At 38.1% G+C, this 21904-nt stretch overlaps 1 protein-coding gene across 1 annotated transcript in view; it reads right to left on the bottom strand.

Annotated features, from left to right (window-relative positions):
• Positions 1-1925: 1925 nt before the first annotated feature.
• necab1 (N-terminal EF-hand calcium binding protein 1) overlaps positions 1926-21904 on the bottom strand; it is a 52523-nt gene continuing 32544 nt past the window's right edge. Inside the window, exons 6-13 of the mRNA XM_042507157.2 lie at positions 20958-21094; positions 14322-14443; positions 12476-12552; positions 11216-11263; positions 8445-8557; positions 5796-5873; positions 4864-4955; positions 1926-2565 (exon numbers count right to left, since the gene is read on the bottom strand). Of these exons, the coding sequence (XP_042363091.2) occupies positions 2537-2565; positions 4864-4955; positions 5796-5873; positions 8445-8557; positions 11216-11263; positions 12476-12552; positions 14322-14443; positions 20958-21094 (696 nt within the window). The 3' untranslated portion in view covers positions 1926-2536. The remainder of the gene's footprint in view (positions 2566-4863; positions 4956-5795; positions 5874-8444; positions 8558-11215; positions 11264-12475; positions 12553-14321; positions 14444-20957; positions 21095-21904) is intronic.

Here is a 21904-nt window from a genome sequence, read left to right as displayed (position 1 = left end):
TTTACTGAATTTATTTATTTTTATTTTTTGGTCAGATTAAAATTTTCATGAAAAACAATCATATAAAATGGGATTCGTTATTTTAGATTTAGCCACCTAACAATTTAAAAATTATTAAAACTGCACAAGCCACATTTTGCACAAAATGCTTCTTACAAAATAATTGTGTCATTAATAATATTCCAAAAATACAAAATAATAGCATAGTACTTTCAAAGGGGGCAGTTTTCTACTTTTGACACTAAGTTTCTTTACAGTATGTTTGTTTATGGATGGCTTAAAGTTTTAACAGAGTATTTTTTACATTGTTGTATTAGTACTTTTACTGAGATTAAATTCTTTCACTCCCATTAGTTCCATAAGTACAAATACATAAGAAGCTTTACAAAAAAATGTTGGTTCCTCTGATTCTTGGCATGAGTTGAGATGCTTTATATCACTGCTTCCATGCAAAGGACTTTTGAATCCCCTATATTGTTCTGTAGAGATTATCTAATGCTTCTTAAATTTAGTTTACAAGGGAAAGAATGACATTACATAAAAAAAAACGTCTACAACAATAACCATCAGTGATGTGACTGAGACTGTATGGTCGTTAAAAACAAATGCTTCACTTATAATGTCAGTGAACTGAGAGAGAGCTCTACACACAGACACACAGGTGTTTTTCACTTGTGTTGCCTGATTACACTTCTTCTTTGGACTGTGTGGGAAGGTTCAAGCTGTACTTGATTAGGTAGGCTAATCTATCTCCTATCATCAATCTGTTTGATCGATAGCGTTTGTAGGTAATCAGGTAATTCCCAGCTGAACTTCAGCTGAACCGTAATCGAGGAGAATTTATAACACCTGTGTGGTTATAACGTCGTTCTTCTAGTATTTGTCTTGCAGATTTACTGATTTGATGTCATTACTTTTTTTAAAATAATGAAATAAAATAGTAATAATAATAAAATAACCACAATTAAAAAACAAAAAGCTGAAACTTAATTAGAGGTCATATTTCCAATAGAAACGCTTGTACTTTTAAAGCTGCAATACTGCTATGTGTCCACGTGATGGGGCCATTGCACAATATGATATGGCTCTTAAGTCATTTGTGTTTAAGGCTTGAAGTGTGTTTGCTGTTGTTTTACACAACACATCAGAAGTTCAACACACACACAGAAGAGCAGACCAACAATGACGTGTTGTCAACATTTTGTTACATTAAATGCATCATTCTTGCTATTATAATTTCAAGTTAAATCATAATCTTGACTCTACAAACACATTAGATAGAATATAAATTAAGTATCCATCCCTGATGCTTGAAAGGACAAAGATTCCATATTTGAGTCACTATAAAACTGTAAACCCTGCGTCTTCATAAGGAGGTCAGGTGTTGATTTGCTGAATTACTGCCTGGTAATTTAAGTTTGTTTTTTCAAAAAAAATAATAAAATATGCTTGAAAATATATATTAACATGAATCCAATATTATTAGCAAAAATAAATCGTCCTTTTCATAAAACCCATTTAATTTATAGTACCCAAAATAAATGTTAGGTAGGTAAAGGCTATCAGTGAATCCTTTTGCTAGCACTTATTTACTGTGCGGCACTTTTGTCTTTTCACATATCGGCCTCTATTATTATTTAAAAAACACTGACTTTCTTTTGAGCCACAATGGACCTTAGAAACCACTGCAAAAGTGCAGGCCATGGCCTAGCCATGCCTAAACAGATGCTGACCAGTGCAAATGAGAGCAGACCTGAAAATATTTTTAAAATTATCTCAAATACAACTCAGTTTTATATAAAATATATAGTAGAGGGTCTCTGGTCCATCCCTCCTGGACCCAAGGAGTCCTTTGCGTGAAAATTGTTAAAGATCCCATTCCATTGTTAGTTATTTTGAAATAGACAGAAGAGATAAACAAGTAATACACAACAATAAATCGTCTTTATTTATGACCAACAGATTTTTATCTAATTCGACACATTGGATACAGAAACAACAGAATAATGTTTAAATGAGCTCCCCAGAGCTGCTACAATTGATACAATTTTATCTGTCCTTTCCCCTCTCTCTCCCTCTCACACACACACACTCACACACACACACACACACACATTGATAAACACACACTCACACACAGCTCGCTTCTCATGATCTACCCTGGGCTTCAGATGATGTCACGTCAAACACAGTGATGATGTCAGATCATCAGATGGATCTCCGTGTGATGAGGTCATTGCTTTTAGGACGTCAGAGCGTCATCTAAGAGTGTTAACACACACGTGTGGACTATTATAGACTACCACCTATGACTATGAAGGAACATGGAGGTCATAAATACTAATCACCATGACTTCAGGAGTTGTGTCGAGTGTGTGTGTGTGTGTGTGTGTGTGTGTGTGTGTGTGTGTGTGTGTGTGTGTGTGTGTGTGTGTGCGTGTGTGCGTGTATGCGTGCTGCAGTAGACTTCCTGATGTGTTGACAGGCTGCTCTCTGAATCCAACAGTGAGGATATTTAAAGGGTGTTTGTCCACGTTCAGTTGTTGTTGAGGACCCACCACGAGGCTGTGGAGGAGAGACAGAAGAAGAAACCCTCAAAAATGACCTGAATCAATGAGACACAGAGTATTCTCTCCTCTGCATGCTGTGTGCATTTGAGTGTTCATGTAGGCGACGACATATGCCCTCTGTGCTGCTTGTGGCTGGTCATGTGAAGCGGGTAATGATGCTTGTGAGACAGCAGATCAATTCACTGTAATGATGTAGGAAAAATAACACAAACACGATTGAGATGGATCTCTGTGCTGGAAAAATTGGCAAAAAGGGGACAAAGCAGACTTCTGCGAATGAAAAGAGGTAAATATTGGATGTTTGATCTTAACTGGCAAAACTGTAAACTAGGTGTACTAGCTGTGTCAGTGTTGCGGTATATTGTTCAACAACTAGTATTGTTTTCACCTTGTGAGTCTGTTTGTGTGTGTCATCACGGAAAAATGTGGTCCAGGTGACAACCAATTGTAGAGAGAAGTACCACAGACGCAGTTTTTCAAAGTATTTTGCCAGGCGTTTATATGTCTGTCTGTGGACAGATTTTTGTCAATATGACAACCATGCAAGATGCAGTCATAAAACTGTAAAGATGAGTGATTGCAATCAAAATGAAAGCCATTTTCAAAGATAGGTGTGGTCTGAGCGAAGGCACTAGAAGACGGGGGAGGTAGGAATTAGGATTCTGAAGGGACGATGTTTTTCTGTAGGTCGATGCGGAACTTAACGTCACCCTGGTTTCTTTGTCAAAAAGCCAATGAGGTTTTTCCATTAGCTTTTGGATTGTTGCAAGAAATAAACGTTTATGATGCGTACATGTTTTGTATTGCAAGATAATCTTCACAAATTGATATGACTTTCATGATTCGTGAAGCCTACATAAAATTGGCATCAGGAAAAAGCTAGTGTTAGGCTATAAACAAACTACACTACAGTCACATGACTAATGTTGCCAGCACAATGAGACTATAAAACTGTGTTGTTCTGTTGTCTCATTTAGCCACTTGTTAACAACCGTCTTTTTTAAGACACAAAAAAGCTTCAAAGTTCAGGAGTGGGGTATTTACTGACATATTTTATGTTGTAGAACAAAATGTAAGTTTTAGGACTCATTCCCGCACCACTCTATTTTACCGACCCCCTGGCTGACATTCACTGAAAGTCACAGGTAGCTGTATCGCTGATAGTCTCTGAGCTTTGAAGTTAGAGACAATATTTATCCAGTTTGACCAAAAACAAAACGAAACAAAAACATAAAAAACCTAAACATGATAAAATTAATTCAGGTGGGAAAAAAAAATCCAATTTGCTTGTTTCCACAGCTTTCTTTTAAATTTGTAAATATCTGTTTATATTTTGAAACAACCAAAAACATATACACAGTGACAAACAAACCATAATAACATACATGATGAAAAATAAATGATAAACTGTATTTATGTTATGTCCTGAGAAAAAGCACAGAAAAGAAAATCTGAAGTAAATGTACATATTGGATGATATGCATAGCCATATACTGACATATACATAGACTTAAACATTTGTATATATGCATGCACTCATACAGACATTGTGCTGTATACTCTATACATGTAGTGCAGTGTAATGAATGCACGTACTGGCCAAAACAAAACAAGGATGCCTAAATAGTATCACATACAATTACTGATAACAGTTGTTTATGGAGCTTTCACTCACACACCATGGTCTTCCTCTGGAGTTGCTCAGTTGTCACAGAGAATGACAGACATTAGATTATAACTTTATGGTTATATTATTTAATTTGATATGATAAATACTGTGTGAAATAAAGGCCTAATTTTCCATTATAATGAATCAACCTCACCCAAATGAAAGACCATGATATGCGGTTGAAAGCTTTGGCAGTTGAGTAAGTTGGACCTTGTGTAGTGTGTTGTTTCCTGTTCTCTTTTTTTTTTGTCAAACTGTTTCCAAGGTTGAGAATGAATCAAACATTCTTTATTTGCTTATTCCAACGTTTCATTGAAGCTTTATCACATTTATAAGGTGAATGATTCAAATCAAAGATGTTCCAGCATGACATTGTAGTGTCTTTGAAACTTTCTCACGCTGACTAGAATTTAAAATCAAGTTCTGAAGGTTCGAAGGTTGTTTGTCTGCACAGTGTGTTTTGGAGACTGATGATAGATGTATCAAAGGGCAGCTGAGTTTAAAGAGTTTACCCTTCAGAAGTGTAAGATAAGTCAGGTGAGTGTTATCTTGATCTTATTAGATGTGTTTGGTTTGACTGTGATGTGAGTGCAGAATCAGACCGGCTTTAATAAATGTTCCTACCAGGAACCAGCATGGTGGTTATACTCTCGGGAGTTTCCAGGAAGTCGACGTTTCCCCTCTGGAAGGTCTTACTGTAGTTGGTCTGCAGGTGACTGCGCAGAGGAAAGATTCAATTACAATATGCATGAATAATGTCTGTAGTGGTTTTTTAACTTAATCATGATACTATTCTGCCACACTGTTTGCTATTAACAGAAAACTAATTCAAACCCTGAAACAGGAAAAATTGTCCCACTTCAAATAATGTTCACCTTATACCAAAACAAAACCAGACCAGACCAGTGTTCGGAATAGCATAAAGTAGACTGAGTTATCTTAATTTACATAGTCACCAAGTTTCTTTTCCTATACATAACCAAAGTAACTTTACTTGCTTAAACCTAACCTAATCTAATTTTATGTTAAGTAGCAAACATATTTTTTAACTGGTTAATGTAATTTGTGTAACGCTTATTCAAAGGATATAATACAAAGTGTCCTGTTTACATTTTTGTATAATATCATAAGAACCGTTGTATGAGGATTGACTGACTGGGTAGACAGTAAACGGGGAACGAACTCTGAGGAGGCAAAAACCAGCTCATTCTCATTCCAGAGTTAAGACGTTGGCGTTAGACCAGAAGCCACCTTTTGTGGCTGCATGATAAGCTGCTGGACTGTGTCAGGTTGAAACTTTGTAAGAATTTGAGTTATGATACTTGACTTACTTTTGATACTTGACGCATTTTGAAGATGGTTTGCAAACAATAATAAACAGACAAAGATATTCTTGTTTTCCTCATTAGTTTCATTAAAGCTTCTCATCATACATCATCAATAAACACAGACCTTTCCTAAACGAGTTCAAACAGAGCAAAGAACATAATTTAGGGTTTATTTGAACAGGCCACGCTGCATTAGTCATGATGCATATGGTGCAGGCGAATACTTACTTCTTCCACACGTTGTTGTGCTCCCAGAATTCATAGAGAATGAAGCGTGATTCATTTGCCAGCCGCTGAACTGCAATGCTGCCAAATGCAAAAACAGGAGAGAGCACAAGTCATGCAATCACTAATTAGTGTGTCACATCATGTCCCCCAGCACAGCCTCTCTGTCTGGATTGTTTTCCACGCTCTGATAAGAGCAGGCAATATGAAGCTATCAAATAATATTTATTCTCATGTTATGATTATATAGGGTTTTATCAGAGGTTTTAGTCTCATTTTAAAATTTAGAGAAATGATTGTGACAAAGCATGTCAATGTCATGCTGTCCTTTGGGGTTTTGTCTAAAACCAAAGTGACAGATAATGTGAGATTTTTTAAAAATGTTTAAATGGACAAAAAGAAAAAGACGATCTTGTATCAACTGACCAATGTTGCACGAAGCATGCCTTTACAGCCGTTTTATTGATGTTGCTATTTCAAAGTTAATCTAAAATCTCATGAAGATTTCTTAATCACAATATGATAGGAATGAACCAATTTAGAGACCCCACAGATTCTTTATGTAATTCATATTTAAAAGCTGTTTAAAATGCTGAGCTCCAGAGGGGGTGATGACATAACTCCTTGCAGATTTGAGTCATTATTTTACACATAATGCTCAACACAGTCACACAGAAATGCATGAAAACAATACCAAGACAATGTCTATTATGAATAATTACAGCTTAAGATGTCGGTAATGGTGGGTTAACACTGTGAGAAAAACACTTGGTTTGGAGAACAATAAAAATACTTGGTTAAGTACAGAAAAAGATCATGGATTAGGTTAAAATAACTATTTACAGGACGCAAGTTACTGTATGTAACTTGTGTAGTCACATATACCCCTTTCCCACCAAAATTATTGCATGTTTGCGAGGTTTTTTTTTTTTAATACGGGAAAATCCGAGCAGACGAGAATACCTCTCTCGGTTTTTTTGTACTGGTGTGTCATGTGTGACATCACGGATGGGCGTAAAACAAGTTAGTAAACAGCAGAAAGCAGCATGGAGGCCAGTGAAAATGTTGCATTGGTTACTTCTTTTTATATATCTTCTTTCTTATTCAGTCTCTCTTTCAAACTTGGTGCAGACTAATTTGGATCTATGGTTTAGTGCTGCTCAGACAGACACAGACAATATTTCTTGGTGGCCTTTCATTGCATCTCACAAGTATAGGGAATAAAATTAGCATGTTCATGCAGGTGTTGTGTTCCCATCACTTCCTATGAGAGCTGGAGGCAATAAAAACTTGTTAATATTACAGAGTAATTTGACCCACGTGTGAATTCAGTTGTTACCTTCCCCATTAAATGCTAAAGTCAAATGTTTGCTGGTGTTAATGGTTCTTTGTGCAGTGGGAAAGGGGCTTTTTGAAAGTACCTACATAAATTTCAGTACTTTGCGTGGTTATACTAAGTCTGTAAAGTCATTTAAGTTTACTTTTGGTTTAACGTGGACCATGGGTAGCAGTTTTTTTTATTCATCCACCACAACTCCCCTATGTGGACTTTCTTACTCTTTATACTTAGTTCAATTTTCAACAATGGAAAAAGATTCTCGTTGACTTTGCATTGGCATAGTTTTCCTTCATTTCGTGCTCACCACCACATAAAGCTTTGTTTAGAATTTGTGTCTATTTCATGTATTTCTGTGAGACCGGACTGTTAGTTACAGATAAAGTAAGAATAATAATGTGTTGTTTCTAAATTGAAATTTTGCTCAAGATTGTCTGGGAAGTTAAGAGTGGCATGATCCTATGGTTTTGCTTATAGTTTGTCTTTTGGTTTTTGAATAAGTCTGAATAAGTTCATTCCTGGCCTTAGGATCATATGTGACAAAATCATCTCATACAGAAGTGATCCCTCTTAATTATCAACTATAATCCACTTAAAGTATGTGATGGTGTACTCATCTGCAGAATCTCGTCCCTCTACCTTTATTCACTTTTTTCTTTTTCTTTTGCTTTTCCAGGACATTTCTGTTCACATTGTGTAGATGAGGTTGGGATTTATAAAAAGATAGCAACCAAGTGCCACACTGTAAGCAGCAGGAATCCTAGAGGAGGCTATGAAAATCATGGACGCAGCACAAAACAAACAAACAAACAAACAAAAAAAACCCTGCAAATATAGTGAGGCAAAGCTAAGTTTGGCTGTCACTTTTACTTTTGCTGGTAATACTGTTAACATATAATTATCTATACTGTATATATATTTAAGTCAGATATTTTTATATGAATCCCTACATCACAAGCCTGCATTGGAAGGCTTTTGCAACATCTGTCATTACATAGTTTGGACATGTAAAAACTCTCACACACAAAAAAGACAAACCCTGTCATAGGGAGTAAATGAAAGAAACCTCAGTAAAAACAACAACGTAGGGATCCCTCTGCCAAGACAAACACGCAATAGATGCTATATGTACAGCTAATATACCAACTAAATGTTAAATGTTACATTTCCTGCTTTGTGCGTGCTATTTTTAGCTTTTATCCTTCTTTATATCCCATGCCCCTCTTAAACCATTTGCAAAACTGTTGAGACACAGAAAGAACATCATGTGGTAAATCCCTGATGTAAAGTGAACAACAAAGAGAATACAAACTGACTGTAGACATCCAGTCTGGGCACAGGCACACTCCATGTACTGTCTGAGAGCCAAACGAAACTCCTCCAGCTCCTCCTCCAGCACCGAGAGCTGCCTCTGGACTATCAGGATATGCTGTGCAGACAAAACACACATACACACACACACACACACACACACACACACACGTGAAAGCACGCAAAGTCAGAAGGTCAGGATGATTCGCTTCTGGTGGAGAGAGAGTCTGACGGAGCTGGAAATAAGAAATCTTCTGGCAGGGTTTCACATTCACTCAGTGTGTCTCAAGAGAAGTGGCAACTGACGCAGAGCTGTAAAGGTGAGCAAAGCACGCACTTGCTTTTCTTACACTTTGGGGAACAAAAAACATCTAAAAGGTGTGAACAGTGGGGAACACAAACAGGTAGACCTGTAATAATCATGACGATAGAAACCGTGCAAATCATTTCTTGTGGCTGATGAGGAATTGTTGTCAGAGGCAAAGAGGCTGATGGGAACAGGAAGTGAATGGTCTGCCCGTTGGCCTCAGGTACGCTGTGTGTGTGGCGTGTGTTAATGATGTGTCAGTATGTGACTGATAAAACACCTCAGGACTTTCTCTTAGCGGCTAATTTGGGAGAAACACACACAAACACACACACACACACACACAAGGTGACACATCCACTCATGCGTGTAAACACACAAACACAGTCACACTATCACACATCAGTCTCATGCTGTTGGCTTTGTCTCAGCAGCACATTTATTCCCACTGACACACACCAATTACATATTGATTAATTCACACACTCACTGAGACGTCTGCATGAAATTGCTGATGAGACATGACAGTTACATGAGATATTCACATGCATGGTTTCATTTGTGCTGCTGTGCTATGATACTATGAGAGGTGGAAAATAACTAAGCGTATTTATGCAGGCATAAGCATAGATTTTGAGGGGATGCAAGAGACACGTCCCCCTAAATATTAAGAACATTTTTCAAATGTAAAACAGACCCAGCCTCCAAAGTGAATGATGGCATTGTGTGTTTCTGCAAACCACTGATATGCAGCATTTGTACATTTCATATTGCAGAACAAATGTTGACACTTACTGCTTCTTTACGTTTCATCAATGCTGTAGTTATGTTTAGGCACAAAAACCACTTAGTTATGGTTTGGAAAAGATAATGTTTTGGCAAAAACACCAGGTTTTGGTGTCAATATCCTGTCAAGAAATGTCACAGATATCTAGCTGAAAGACAACCAGATTTGTTGTTAATTGGTCTTGAACAGCAATCGGCATTAGCTGTCCTGCCCAGGTATAAAATGTTCATATGTAACATGTCTGCGGTTTGCAGAACTTTACAAAGCCAGTGTTCTCTTTTGGTGACTGGTGAGTGAAACCATCAGTTTTCCTGCTTTTGCACAAGATACAGCTGCTGAAAAGTGATATTTTCACATGTGAAATATGGTATGCTGGGCTCAGAAATTACATTGAACCATGGGCTTGTTTTTTTTAACATTATTTCATTGTCAGGCCAAACATTTAAGAATAAAATCTATTAATAAAACACATGGCAGATGTTCTATAAGACGGATGAGATTTACTTCCCTTCTATGGTAGTTGCTGTAGCGTAAAAATCTTTACTCGGCAAATGATTCCTGCTCGACTGTTTGTTTGTGTGACAGATCTGTTTTGGTCAAACAAGCGAAAGCTGCAGACTGTGTTTGGACTGTAACTCAAATGTTTATTGGACTTCATATTGGCACTGTGGTTTGTTTAAATTACTCAGAGCAGCATGAGGCACAGTAGTCAGAATTTTGTGTCCACATCATGTGATTCTACTATGTGAAATGTCCAAAAAATATTGTACTGTCTTTAAGTGAAAACTTAACATGTCAAATGGAAACAAAAAAGTAATCTATACTTCCTTAAAACACAAAAATGTGTGTGTCCATGTTTAATTGTATTTAGTAGTCAAGGGTTCTAAAATATATTTTTTCTTTATATTCTTAAATAATACTTTGGATTCCTTATTTTGGAATCAAACTCTGCAAACAGTCTTAAAGAAAGAAAGAGAGAAAACTCCCTTTTATTATTACTGTTCTTTCTCCACTTCATGTGTCTGTGACAGGAAACACTGAAGAGAAATGTTCGTGTTGGTCCGCTGTGTCGTCAGCTTTAGATTCGTCGTCAGTCAGTCGAGAAATGAGTGATGTGAAGCTCGGGCAGAAATAACAGTCTCCCTTTGCTTTGGCATGTGCATGCTGAGGTTAAACAGGGAATGATCAAATGCACATTAACACCTGCGTGCTAGTTACACACACACACACACACACACACACACACACACACACACACACACACACACACACACACTGTACACAAGCACAAGCCTGTGGACATGTACTTTGCCAGTGGGTTTACACAAATGGGTAGCTAAAACAAGTATATGTTCTCTTATCAAAGTATTTTCCCAGTAAATATAGATTTTATTCAGACATAGAATATAACCTCTCTCTACCTCACACATCTTCTTACCTCCAAGTTTGATATCGAGCCTTCGACAGAAATATTAAAGATAAAGACAGTTCAAAGGAAGATGGGGATACACTTCTGTCAAGTTTCAGCCCTGTTGTTGCCATGACAACCACTGAGTGACTATTATCCGTGTGTTGTGCCTTTCAGTGAAACTCCATCATGTGAGAACAGAGTGACACAGTGTGGTCACCGCAGCAAAAACATAAAAAAAAAAAAAAGAGTAGATCAAAGTCAGAAAACCAACCGATTTGCTCTCCAGGACCTCCTCTTCAACAGGTTCCAGACGAATCTCCTGCAGAAGAAATATAGTATATTTATATATTATATTGTGGTATGATACCCTGAAAATCACAAGTTTTCCACAGCCTGTCTACTTTTCGTAAACCAAGCAATATTTGGCTGCTTGGGTCCTGCAGAAATGTCACTAACATTCATATATAACATATAGATTTTAGTTAATTTAAAGGAGTTTCTAACTGGTTATCAAACAGTCTTAATTTATGATGCCTCTATAAGACCTACTAAAGCAAATGAGCCCATCAGTGAAAATATTGTCTACTTCTATATAGTTATTCTTAATGCCTGTCACTGAGTCAGATTTCCCACTAAATCAGTTAACAGCACGCAGACCAGAGGAGCCTGTTTACACTTTCAGTGGTAAAGTTTGGCAGTAAACAGCCAGTTTAAAGACGGCAGGAGGAGATTTTTCTTCAGAGAATTTTTTTTTTTTACATTATATCTCCTTTTCCAAGATAATCCATCATTCTGACAGGTGTGGAAGAAATAAAACAACATTATTCCACAGGTGTGCCTTGGTCTGGTCAAAATGAGTGAAGTTGGACATGCACTAAATGCATTTGTGCCATGCAAAGAGCCCTTCAATATATATAGAATTTTTACTTTCATCTACATACATTTACCAAAGCAATTACCAAGTGTTTTAACTTGTGAGCCTCGAAATATAGCAATATCTACTTGTGACTGCCACTGATTAATACCTGTTTAACTAAAGAGTGATTTTTTTTTTTTGGCTTGTTTTTATACAAATAATAAAGTACAATCAGCCAGTAATCCAAAGGAAATTTCCGTTTTGTTTGTTTATCATTTTAGGACCCCTAAGATTTATAGTTTAGTCCTGGTTGGAAAGCATTGAGTTTATCAAAATTTAAAAAAAATAAAATAAACAAGAAAAAAAAACCAAATAGCAGTTTTCATGGTACATTCAACACACGCAGGTAGGAGCTGTAAGTTTGCGTGATACTGATATTTCCTTTTGCTGCACTGTACATATGTGTGTCTTTGTACGTGGGAGGGTGCTGTTGGATTGAGTTAACTTGTTGATATTGTTGTGAGTACATTTGCCATAATTTATGGTTATTCTGAGAGAGCACCGTAAAGACCAGATGGTTGGTGGTGTGAGGAGATTGAGATAAAAATAACAGAAGAAAAGAAAAAGAAGCAGTTAGAAGAAGAGATTATGCAAAGGTTGGAGGAAAGGCGTCACCTTTTTTTCTAGACGGTCGATGAGACTCTGCAGTCTGTTGACCTGGATCATCCACTGGCTGTCTTCATCATAAACACCTGGAGACACAGACAGGACTGGTTTGAGAGTAAACATGGAGGTGAAGGGATGAAAGGTGCTGCATACATCGACTGTATTTTAAACACATTTTCCTCTACTGATTGTTTGATTTAAATACCTTTAAAATAAATGTAATGCAACACACAGACATGGCAATCAATTGAAACACTTTGAGGCCTGTAATCAACATTTATAGAGGCTCTGCAGCTGGTGTCGTTATGAGAGTCGAAAGAAAAACTGATTGTGTGCAAACAACAGTTAAATACAAACAACAATCAGGCTGGAAAAATAGAAAAAACACAAAAGTTTGCTGTGGTGTAAAGAAAATATCAAGAAGTAAGCCTGATGATAAAAATGTATTTAGGATTGTTTAATTGCAGTGACAGCACTTAAATAATTGTTATTATGAAAATGTACATATACATTTATAAAAATGTACTCCATTTTCATTCAGAGTAAAGAACTGTGGCCCTTTCTGTACATTTATGTAGTCATACAGGTTTAAAAGGAAAATTTGCCACTTTTTGTGTGGATGTCTAATCAGTGTTGATGCTTAATGTAGTTGACTAAAGCTATAAATTCCTCTGTACCTGCTACATTGGCCAAGAAAGCCAATTTCCCAGCCATAAGTTTTCAAATACCGAATAATAGCATTTTCCCCCAAGGCCACCAGACACGTTCTTAAAACTATTGACAGGAAAGATTGAACTACAAACAAGGTCAACTATGAATCTTTCTATTCGGATTTGTTTGATCCTTCGTGGTTTTATATTTGTAAAACTTTCCTCAAACTGAGAGCAATTTAAAAGTCTGTTTATTGGCTGCATACTGTATAAGTAAACCCAGAAGCTAGAAAACATTTTGGGTGTATGAGCAAGGCAATCCATTAGTAATGAACAGGCCTCATTTTGACATCTAGGTACTATAATAAATCTATGCTGGTGACAGTGAAAAATAATAATGAGTTATTGTCTTGGTCCTGACTATGGAGCCTTTGAAACTGAGGACTCAGCTCTCCCTCTCAATGTGGCATACACTGAGGAATTTATTGCTTTAACTGACTACATTTACCATCAACACCAACTATGCATCTACATATACAATGGCAATTTTCCCTTTAATGCTATTTGCACTGTCCCATATTGACATGAATATTTTGTCTACTGTCTGTTTGGACAGTGTGCAGCCATGTGTGACAGAGATTGTGCTTGCAAACGAGACTTCACAATTCAAACATGCATCAACAAACAAACTGTAGGCTGGTGCACTTATGTATCACAAACCAGGGAGCGACTGGCTTATTATCTTTAGCTGCTGATATTTATATCATGAAGTGAGTCTGTGTTCAGTGATTCTCTAGCTTACAATGAAAGTGTATCACACTCACAGCATGTGGTGATTAGATATTGAGGTCTTACATCCCCTGACCTCAAACCCCCAGCAAGGTGCCAGAGTTTTCAATGGCTTTGGATCGACACACAGCGGCACATGAGAACACAACTCTCCACTTCAATCTCTCTCTCTGTCTCTCACTCCAGCATCTCTCTCACACCTACATGACCTCCCTCCTCTCCTCCTGTGCTCGACTCTCCAGTCTGTGGAGACACGCTGACTTTGGTCAAGCAGCTTCTTTCGCTTTAAGAGACAACATAACTCGAGAGTAGAGCTCTGCTGGATACACTGAAACATAATGTAATACAACACAACAGAGCATGGTGCTGCTGACTTATACAAACTCAGCATTCGACAGCAGAAATTATAAACCCACCTGAATTGACGAGACTGAGGAGAGGGTTGTTAGGAGAAAGGCTGCTGTTCCTCTGAAGCCTCCGATTGGAGCGACGACCCGACCACTGAATGGATAAAACCTCTGGCTTTAGCGGGCCCTGTCTGGTGTCAGAACAGGAGGATAATTATTAGACAAAATATTTTTGCATATTTTCTTTTAACATTGTCGTAACGATTTCAAGGCTAATTTTCTAGTTCATGCTTGTATTTTGAGTTTAACATTTTTACGTGCCTACATGACGTGTAAAACACTTTATTTCCCCCATACTGTCTGTGCTGAGACACCTGTATTCCCTAACTGACTAAGCTGTTTTAGTGCCAGTCTCTTTAAGGCCCCGTCCCAAAAAAGCCCAGTCTGCTCTGATTGGTTAGGGTTGCCAGGTCTTCCATGTCTTGGTGTCTCTGCCCCATTTTTGCAGCCAACCCGAAATGTTCTAGTCTGACAACATATCCCAACATGTTCACATCCCAAATCATCACATATTGTCATTTTGCAGTGGACTTCCAAATCTATATATTATGCTTTAGCTATCCTTCTGTATCTGTTGTTGACGTTCCCTGTTCTGTCCAGCCACGTTCTCAGCTGGCGGTGTGTCATACAGCCACGGAAGATGGCTTTTAGCGTCAGGATCCTCTGCAGAAGTGGCGGTATCTGACGACTTCAGAATGGGAACAGGCTGGGTATCCTAATAGTGCGTATACCTAACAAATTATTGCCCTTGCTAGTTAACTTAGATTTAGGAAAATAATCATAGTTGGCCATTGTAATGTTACGCGCTTAACATTAAGTTACATAAGTTAGGTTTAGGAAAAGAAAAACCTGGAAATAACTTAAACTTCACCTGGTTTCACATGGGACAGCGTTCTACTGAGGGAAAGTCCTCTTTAGTTTTACCCATCTACCACCTCAACCTGCTTCCTCACATGGACTTTCGCTCTTATACGCCTTCGCATTGGTTACTTGATCATAACCTTTATGATTATGTATGTTATATACGAATTCTGCTGCATTACCTTTTGTTGATATACACATGAACAGCTTGAACGGGAAAATTATCCAAAATCTGAGAAAAATGGGGAGGCCTCTAGCTCACTTGCTGGAGTGTGCGCCCCATATGCTGAGGCCTTTGCAGAAGCCCAGGTTCAATTCCAGCCTGTGGCCCTTTGCAGCATGGCATAATCCCCCTCTCTCCCACAATTCCTGTCATTCTACAGCTCTCCTATCGACAGGGAAAAATCCCCCAAAAAATAATCTTTAAAAAAAAAAAGTCTGAGAAAAATGTGCAACATCAGCAACCAAGATTTTTCCTGATGTTAGCATGTAGGTACATGTAGCAGTATGTGTAATGTAAACACTTGCATGCCTGATCTATCGTTATTTTGTAGCAAAGGAGAGAAAAATGTTTCAGAGCATTCAAAGCAGTGTGAAGCCTGAGATTGGTGCTCACAAGGATTATTTTGACATATGCTTGGCTCATTATTTGAAACTTTGGCCATGTACAGGCAAGCCGTCGGTTTAATAAAGGAAAATATAATAGGAAGTGATATTGACATCAAATGACCTTTTGCCTTGTGTTTTTTGCTGTGCACTGCACACACTACACAACAGATAGGTCCTGCAAATGTCTTGGTCTCTGCTGATTTAAGATAAAGTACAATAAAATAAAATGTGAATTTATAATTGAATCAACTACACAAAAAATAACCTGAATAGGATGTTTAGTTTGAACCATTTATTGTATAAACTAAGATGAAAAAGGGTTTCTTGTAAATTTCCACTTTTTTTTTTTTTTGAAGTTAAAGATGGCACCAGGTGACCGAAGCACGCAGTGTCATGAATAGATGTCTCAGCTCAAGCCTGAAGTTATCTTACATCATATTTGCATGTAATGCTGGTCCGATGGTGATGCTAATGCCAGTGACAAGGTACATGCAGCTGCAGGGTGACATCACCTAAGATTTATCTTTGCGCTGTCAAGTTGTTTGGCCATGTATTTTGAGAAGACCTCAGGGTGTTAGTGTGTGTGTGTGCGCATGCATGCAGGTGAATACACATGCACATGTTTTGATTTGTGTGTGAGTTCTATACAAATGAAAGCAAAAAGGGTACCTTGTGATCATTATTTTTTTGTAAAGTCTGTTTTTCAGATTTTCAGACTTCATGGTAACATTTTTATACAATTTCAGGTTTATTCTTTGCAATATTTAATTGCTTATGTTAACATGTAAAAGTCCAGTGTGTAGGACTTTGGGGGATTTATTGGCGGAAATGAAATCTAATATAACAAGTTTTCTTTAGTGTATAATCATCTGAAATTACGAATCGTTGTGTTTTCTTTATCATGGAATAAGCCATTTGTATCGTCATAGGAAGCAGGTACTCGGCTGCAGGGATCAGCATGTTGCACTGCCATGACTCTACACTAGCTCAGGATGTGCAAACCAAACACTGGCTCTTGATAAGGGCATTTATGTTTTCACTTCAGCCTCCGTAGTTAGCAGCTCCTCTGTCATGAGCCGAACAGCATCAGAAAAACAAAACAAAAAAGATTTTTAACATGAAACTACTTTGTTCAGTGTTTTAACTGGTTTAAATCACCAGGCCCATTTTTTTAGGAGAGGAGGAGACCTCTGAGGATAATTTGTCTCCCAGTAAAAACCTCCTGAAAAATCAACACTGGAGGATTTTTAACCAGGACAAGTTTCAGCTGGTTGCAATCTGCAATTCTGACCACTAGATGCCACTAAATCTTATTCCTTTAAAGTAAATGCAATTCGTTTTAGATATTTACAGCATTCATAGTCAAATGCCTTTCCCTTTTTGCTTGATTTAATTTAGCTGTGGGCTGAGCTGCAATAAGTGGGTAATAGCTGTTAATTCATATTAAGCACATAGGCAAGAGAGTGGTATCAATCTTCTCATTTACCTCTCTAAATACAAATAGTCCTTTAATCAAGTCGCCTTTCTAAGCACTTGGCTTTTCACCTTAACTCTATGATACATCTCATGTAGATGAACTAAAATCTAAATGGGAAGATCTGTGACTGTGGTTTTTAAAAAAAACTAAAATCTCCTTCTATAAAGAGAAATGCAGTTGCTTCGTGTGAAATTACTTACTGTATTAGAGATTTTAAATGCTCCTTCTCACAGCTGGGAGAAATGCACTATAAATAATCCACTAAAGTCAAATGCTTGATGCACAGAGAGGGAGGAACCAGTGGCAGGTCCCTCTTGGTCTTCAAGTGACTCATACAGTAATCTCGGCTATGCAGCAACTTTAATTGCTAAAACCTGTCTGAGATCAGTAATAGAGCAAAGATCAGCAGCCTTCGCATTGTCTCGTTCTTCCCACTGCCTTATGTCAACTGAGTCAGAGGAAGATGAGGTTAAGTGCTGAAGAGCAAACTGTAGCCAGAATAAGCTGAGGGGGAATAAGATCCAAGAACTATTTGTCCGTGTTTCAACTCTTCTGTCTCCAACTCAGCCACAAAATAGATCACAGAATTTTAAAACCATAAAATGATTACAAAAATAATAAAAATGATGATGCAGATAATGACAAAAATCCAAATAAATTTTTGGGAAATAACAAATTACCAAGAGGAAAGAGATATTACATTTGAAGTGAACAGAACAGCATATGAATACAAAGCTTGAGCTCAGCTCTGAGTCATACCATACATCTGTGAATACGAGCTCCATTTATCCTTTTCACACATAAAAAAGCTCTGACCACAGAAACCAATTTAAAGCCACCAGAGAAACAGCAAGATCATCTATATGTCTGGGAGAACAGAGTAATTGCATTCAGATGCACAGGGGAATTTTTCAAGAGTGGCAATTCAGAGGAGGATGCTAGAGAAGAAGAAGCTGCTTTAGGAGCGAGGGATAGTCACACTTTGAAATATCATAAAAGGGAAATGGAGGGAAAGACACATTTAGAGGAGGTGAGGAGAGGAACAGAAAGAAAAGAAGAGTTGGTCAAAGTCTCTCAGATGTCAGTTACCCAAGCCCGTCATTTAATGCCTCTGAGGATAAGTGTAAAGGGACACGACAGTGAGAACAGTGGTGTAGTGGAAGGTATATGGCCATTCACAATATATAGGCCAAAAAACTATCAAAACATATAAGAAATTTTACCTGCTTCCTCCTCAGTAAGCCAAGAAACCAAGTGTGTAGAAGAACTATGGCAGTGACGTGAAAATGCAAAAAATTCAAAATGGGAAAATGTGAATGGCTAATACGTTCTCATCTCAAGTCACCACATATTTGCAGTGGACTTCTGCACTCCAGCAAACACTGGAGTCCCGCATGAAAGTCCAGCTTTGTTGGACCCATCCACTGCCCCTCCCGCCCACCCAATAATTATCAACCTCATACCATGCTGCCTCATTTCATGCAGATGCAACAGGTGCCATCTGGCAGTTTTCTCAGGTGACATTGTCCGTGAACGTATCATGTAGACATGGCAGATGCTGTCTGCTGGTGTATAATAATACTGCAACGGGTTCTGTCCAGCTGCGTTTTCACCTGAAGCAGTTCAGTGGCATTTCATGCGGACGTAAAAGGTGGCTTTTGGTGTCAAAATCTTACATCAACAGCACTATCAAAGCAGCTGTACTTTAGTTTAAAATGAGAATGAGCTGGAATGGCCCTTTCTAGAACTAGAGTTTGGTTTATAGATGTAAACAGCTCATTCGACATTAAGAAAAACACAACAATTCTTATTTTCAGGTGACTATACTCCAAAGAAAACAGACGTAATATATTACATTACATTTCTGCCAATATATCCCTCTAAATCCTACACAATGGACCTTTTAATATACCATGAACCCACACATTATCCGCAGGAAACGCCTACGTTCATGTTCACACACACACACACACACACACACACACACACACACACACACACACACAGACACACACACACACACACCATAGATGAAATCTTGTGCACTTGTACACTGGTGAGTCATCATCACTAATGAACCGAGCACACCAGGGGCATGCCTGAATTCTGAATGCGGACACAGACTGATTGAGTACTGCACACACACACACACACACACACACACACACACACACACACACACACACACACACACACAGAGAACAAGTGCCTCAGGTCTAATTATCAACTGTGCACTCAGCTAGCGGGTGAGTGTTTATTATCAGGCAGTACATTTATTAACACCCTGATAATCAAATCAAAACCACATCAAGGTCATATCTTAATCGTTGTTCTGTCATGCAAACACCTTCCAGATAAATCTTAGCATATGTTAATTCAATTAAAGACCAAGCCAGAGGAACCATAATGTGATCAGCAGACTAAATTACTCATTAGTGACATTCACGTTAGTCTGTTATCTTTCAGTGTTCTGATCCACAAACAGCAGAAGACTTGCAGTAATAAAAAAGTCACATTTTACACAGACTGCAGGTGACAGTAATCAGCTCTCAATCAATAACACGGCAGAAAACAAAGCTTGTGTTAAACCATCATTTCTGACATTCAGGGGCACAACAAGCTATTTACATAACATTTGACACACTGAACTTGATATGGTGGACACCTCAGCAAACAGTCCACTTCTACACATCCAGCAGACACAAAGCAACATTAGCGTTGATTTATTGTCATGTTTGTGTCCACCTGTAGCCTGGCATTACCAGGCCAAATTGAAGACATAAATTAACCTATTAGTTCATTTTTTATTTCCATGGTGACAATGTATGTTAAAATAACTCTGAGTTCAATTGGTTTCACACTGGACACAAACATCAGTCTCCTGGGGAAAGCGCTGTGTTTGTTTGACCCATTAGACCAATCTGCCTTCTTATGCTGACTATCAGCCTTTATGGTACTTTTTTCTTTTCTCCCATCAGTGCATTGGTCACATGATCACAGCCTTCAGAATTATGTGGGTTTTTCCATAAGTTACTGGTTATTGATTACATATGTTATATCTGAATTGTAATGCATAATTTTTGTTGGTATATGTATGAGCAGGACATGAGGACAGCCTGACTGATGTAACATAACTTGATGAACAAACTCTGTTGAATAGTTAAAATAACACAAAGTGGACTTTTAGTTTTTCACCCCTACCCACACTCTTTATAAAATGTCAGTTGCTTGGAGTATTTATTAATAATGTGGCTCGATGCGTTTTATACAGATGCTAAGGAGTACTTCGGTGCATTAGTATCAGATACCAGGGGCCACTGACCAAACATCAGAATTTGTGATGAATTGGGAGTGAGAATGCGTTGAATTGCTTGTGTTTATTTAAACCTCAATGTGTTTCTCTTAGTTTTAACAATCCTAGATCAATTTTCTACCTCCACAGATATATTTTCTGGAAGGCAAAACTGATCATAAAAATAAACTGCTGGATTACAAGGAAGAGTAGGTGGTCTTTACAAATTCAAAGTAAAGCCATGGATGAAATTTAAACCTTAAAAATGTGGGATCTAAATTTGTATGTGTAGTCGGGACAAAACTGTCACACTAGATTTGAGATCTGTAATTACAGGTGCCATTGCACAATACAATTTGTCCTCATTTTAGGGACTAATTGTAGGCGTGTGAAAGATTGTTCTTACTTCTCCTGGCGGGTCTGCTCGGCTGTGGTTTCCATGGCGCACTCCAGAGAGCTTTGAAGTGAATGAAGCTGATTGGTTGTCTCCTTCAGCAAGAAGCGGGTCACAAACTGCTCCAGATGGGCGGACTCCTGATAATCCTGTCAATCAAGAGGAAGACAGGGAGGTGGAGGAGTTTGAGTGGGAGGAATAATTAAAAGGAACGATGATGAACAAGGAGAGCAGCGACAAGTTTTGCATGCCAGCCAAGAGTCACTCAGTGTCCAGACTTTATTAAAAGATGTCAAGAAGATCATTCATTCAGAAAATACAAGGAGGCTGCTGGAGAGGAGAAAATAAGTGGAAGAGCATGAACATTCATTTCTTATCTGCTGAATCCAACCTTAAATTGTGTTTGATCAATCTTACAAATACAGGTCTGATTCTGGTTCCGATTTATTGAATAGCTGCAACATCTCAGTCTCTTCTAGCGCATAAAGGTGATCAGTTAGAAGGCTTTTCGCATTTCAATCAGCTTGTTTTTGACATTGCTTGATGATGGTTTGCCATCAAGATTTTAGACAAACTGAGGTAAAGCTATTTGGAAAAAGTTGAGGTCTGATTGCATGATTGGGTTGGGGTGAGTTCAGGGTAGTCACAGCCCTGACCATAAGGCTTAAATAGTGTGATTGAAGTGCAGTGTGCCGCCTCCACCAAAGAACTCATTCGACCTTTTGTACAACTGAAAATGAAAAATCAAGGGAAAGGTAAAAAAGGGAAACAATCAGGCAGACCTTAGCTGTTTAAAAAGACTGTAGATTGTTGAGGTGGACACACACACAAAGGTGCAGATCACAGGAGGTAATCTATGCTCAAATGGTAGACGGAGGACTGACCTTTACCATTTTTTTTGTGACTCACTCTCTCTGAATAAATGTGCATGTGTGTGCTGTCAGAATGTCAGGGGATCA

The sequence above is a fragment of the Plectropomus leopardus genome, chromosome 17, assembly GCF_026936395.1.
Source record: "Plectropomus leopardus strain MGB_pleo_1.0 chromosome 17, ASM2693639v1, whole genome shotgun sequence".
Lineage (NCBI taxonomy): Eukaryota > Metazoa > Chordata > Actinopteri > Perciformes > Serranidae > Plectropomus > Plectropomus leopardus.
Note: the sequence above shows the minus strand (reverse complement) of the source record. Positions and strands in the feature narration are given on the sequence as shown.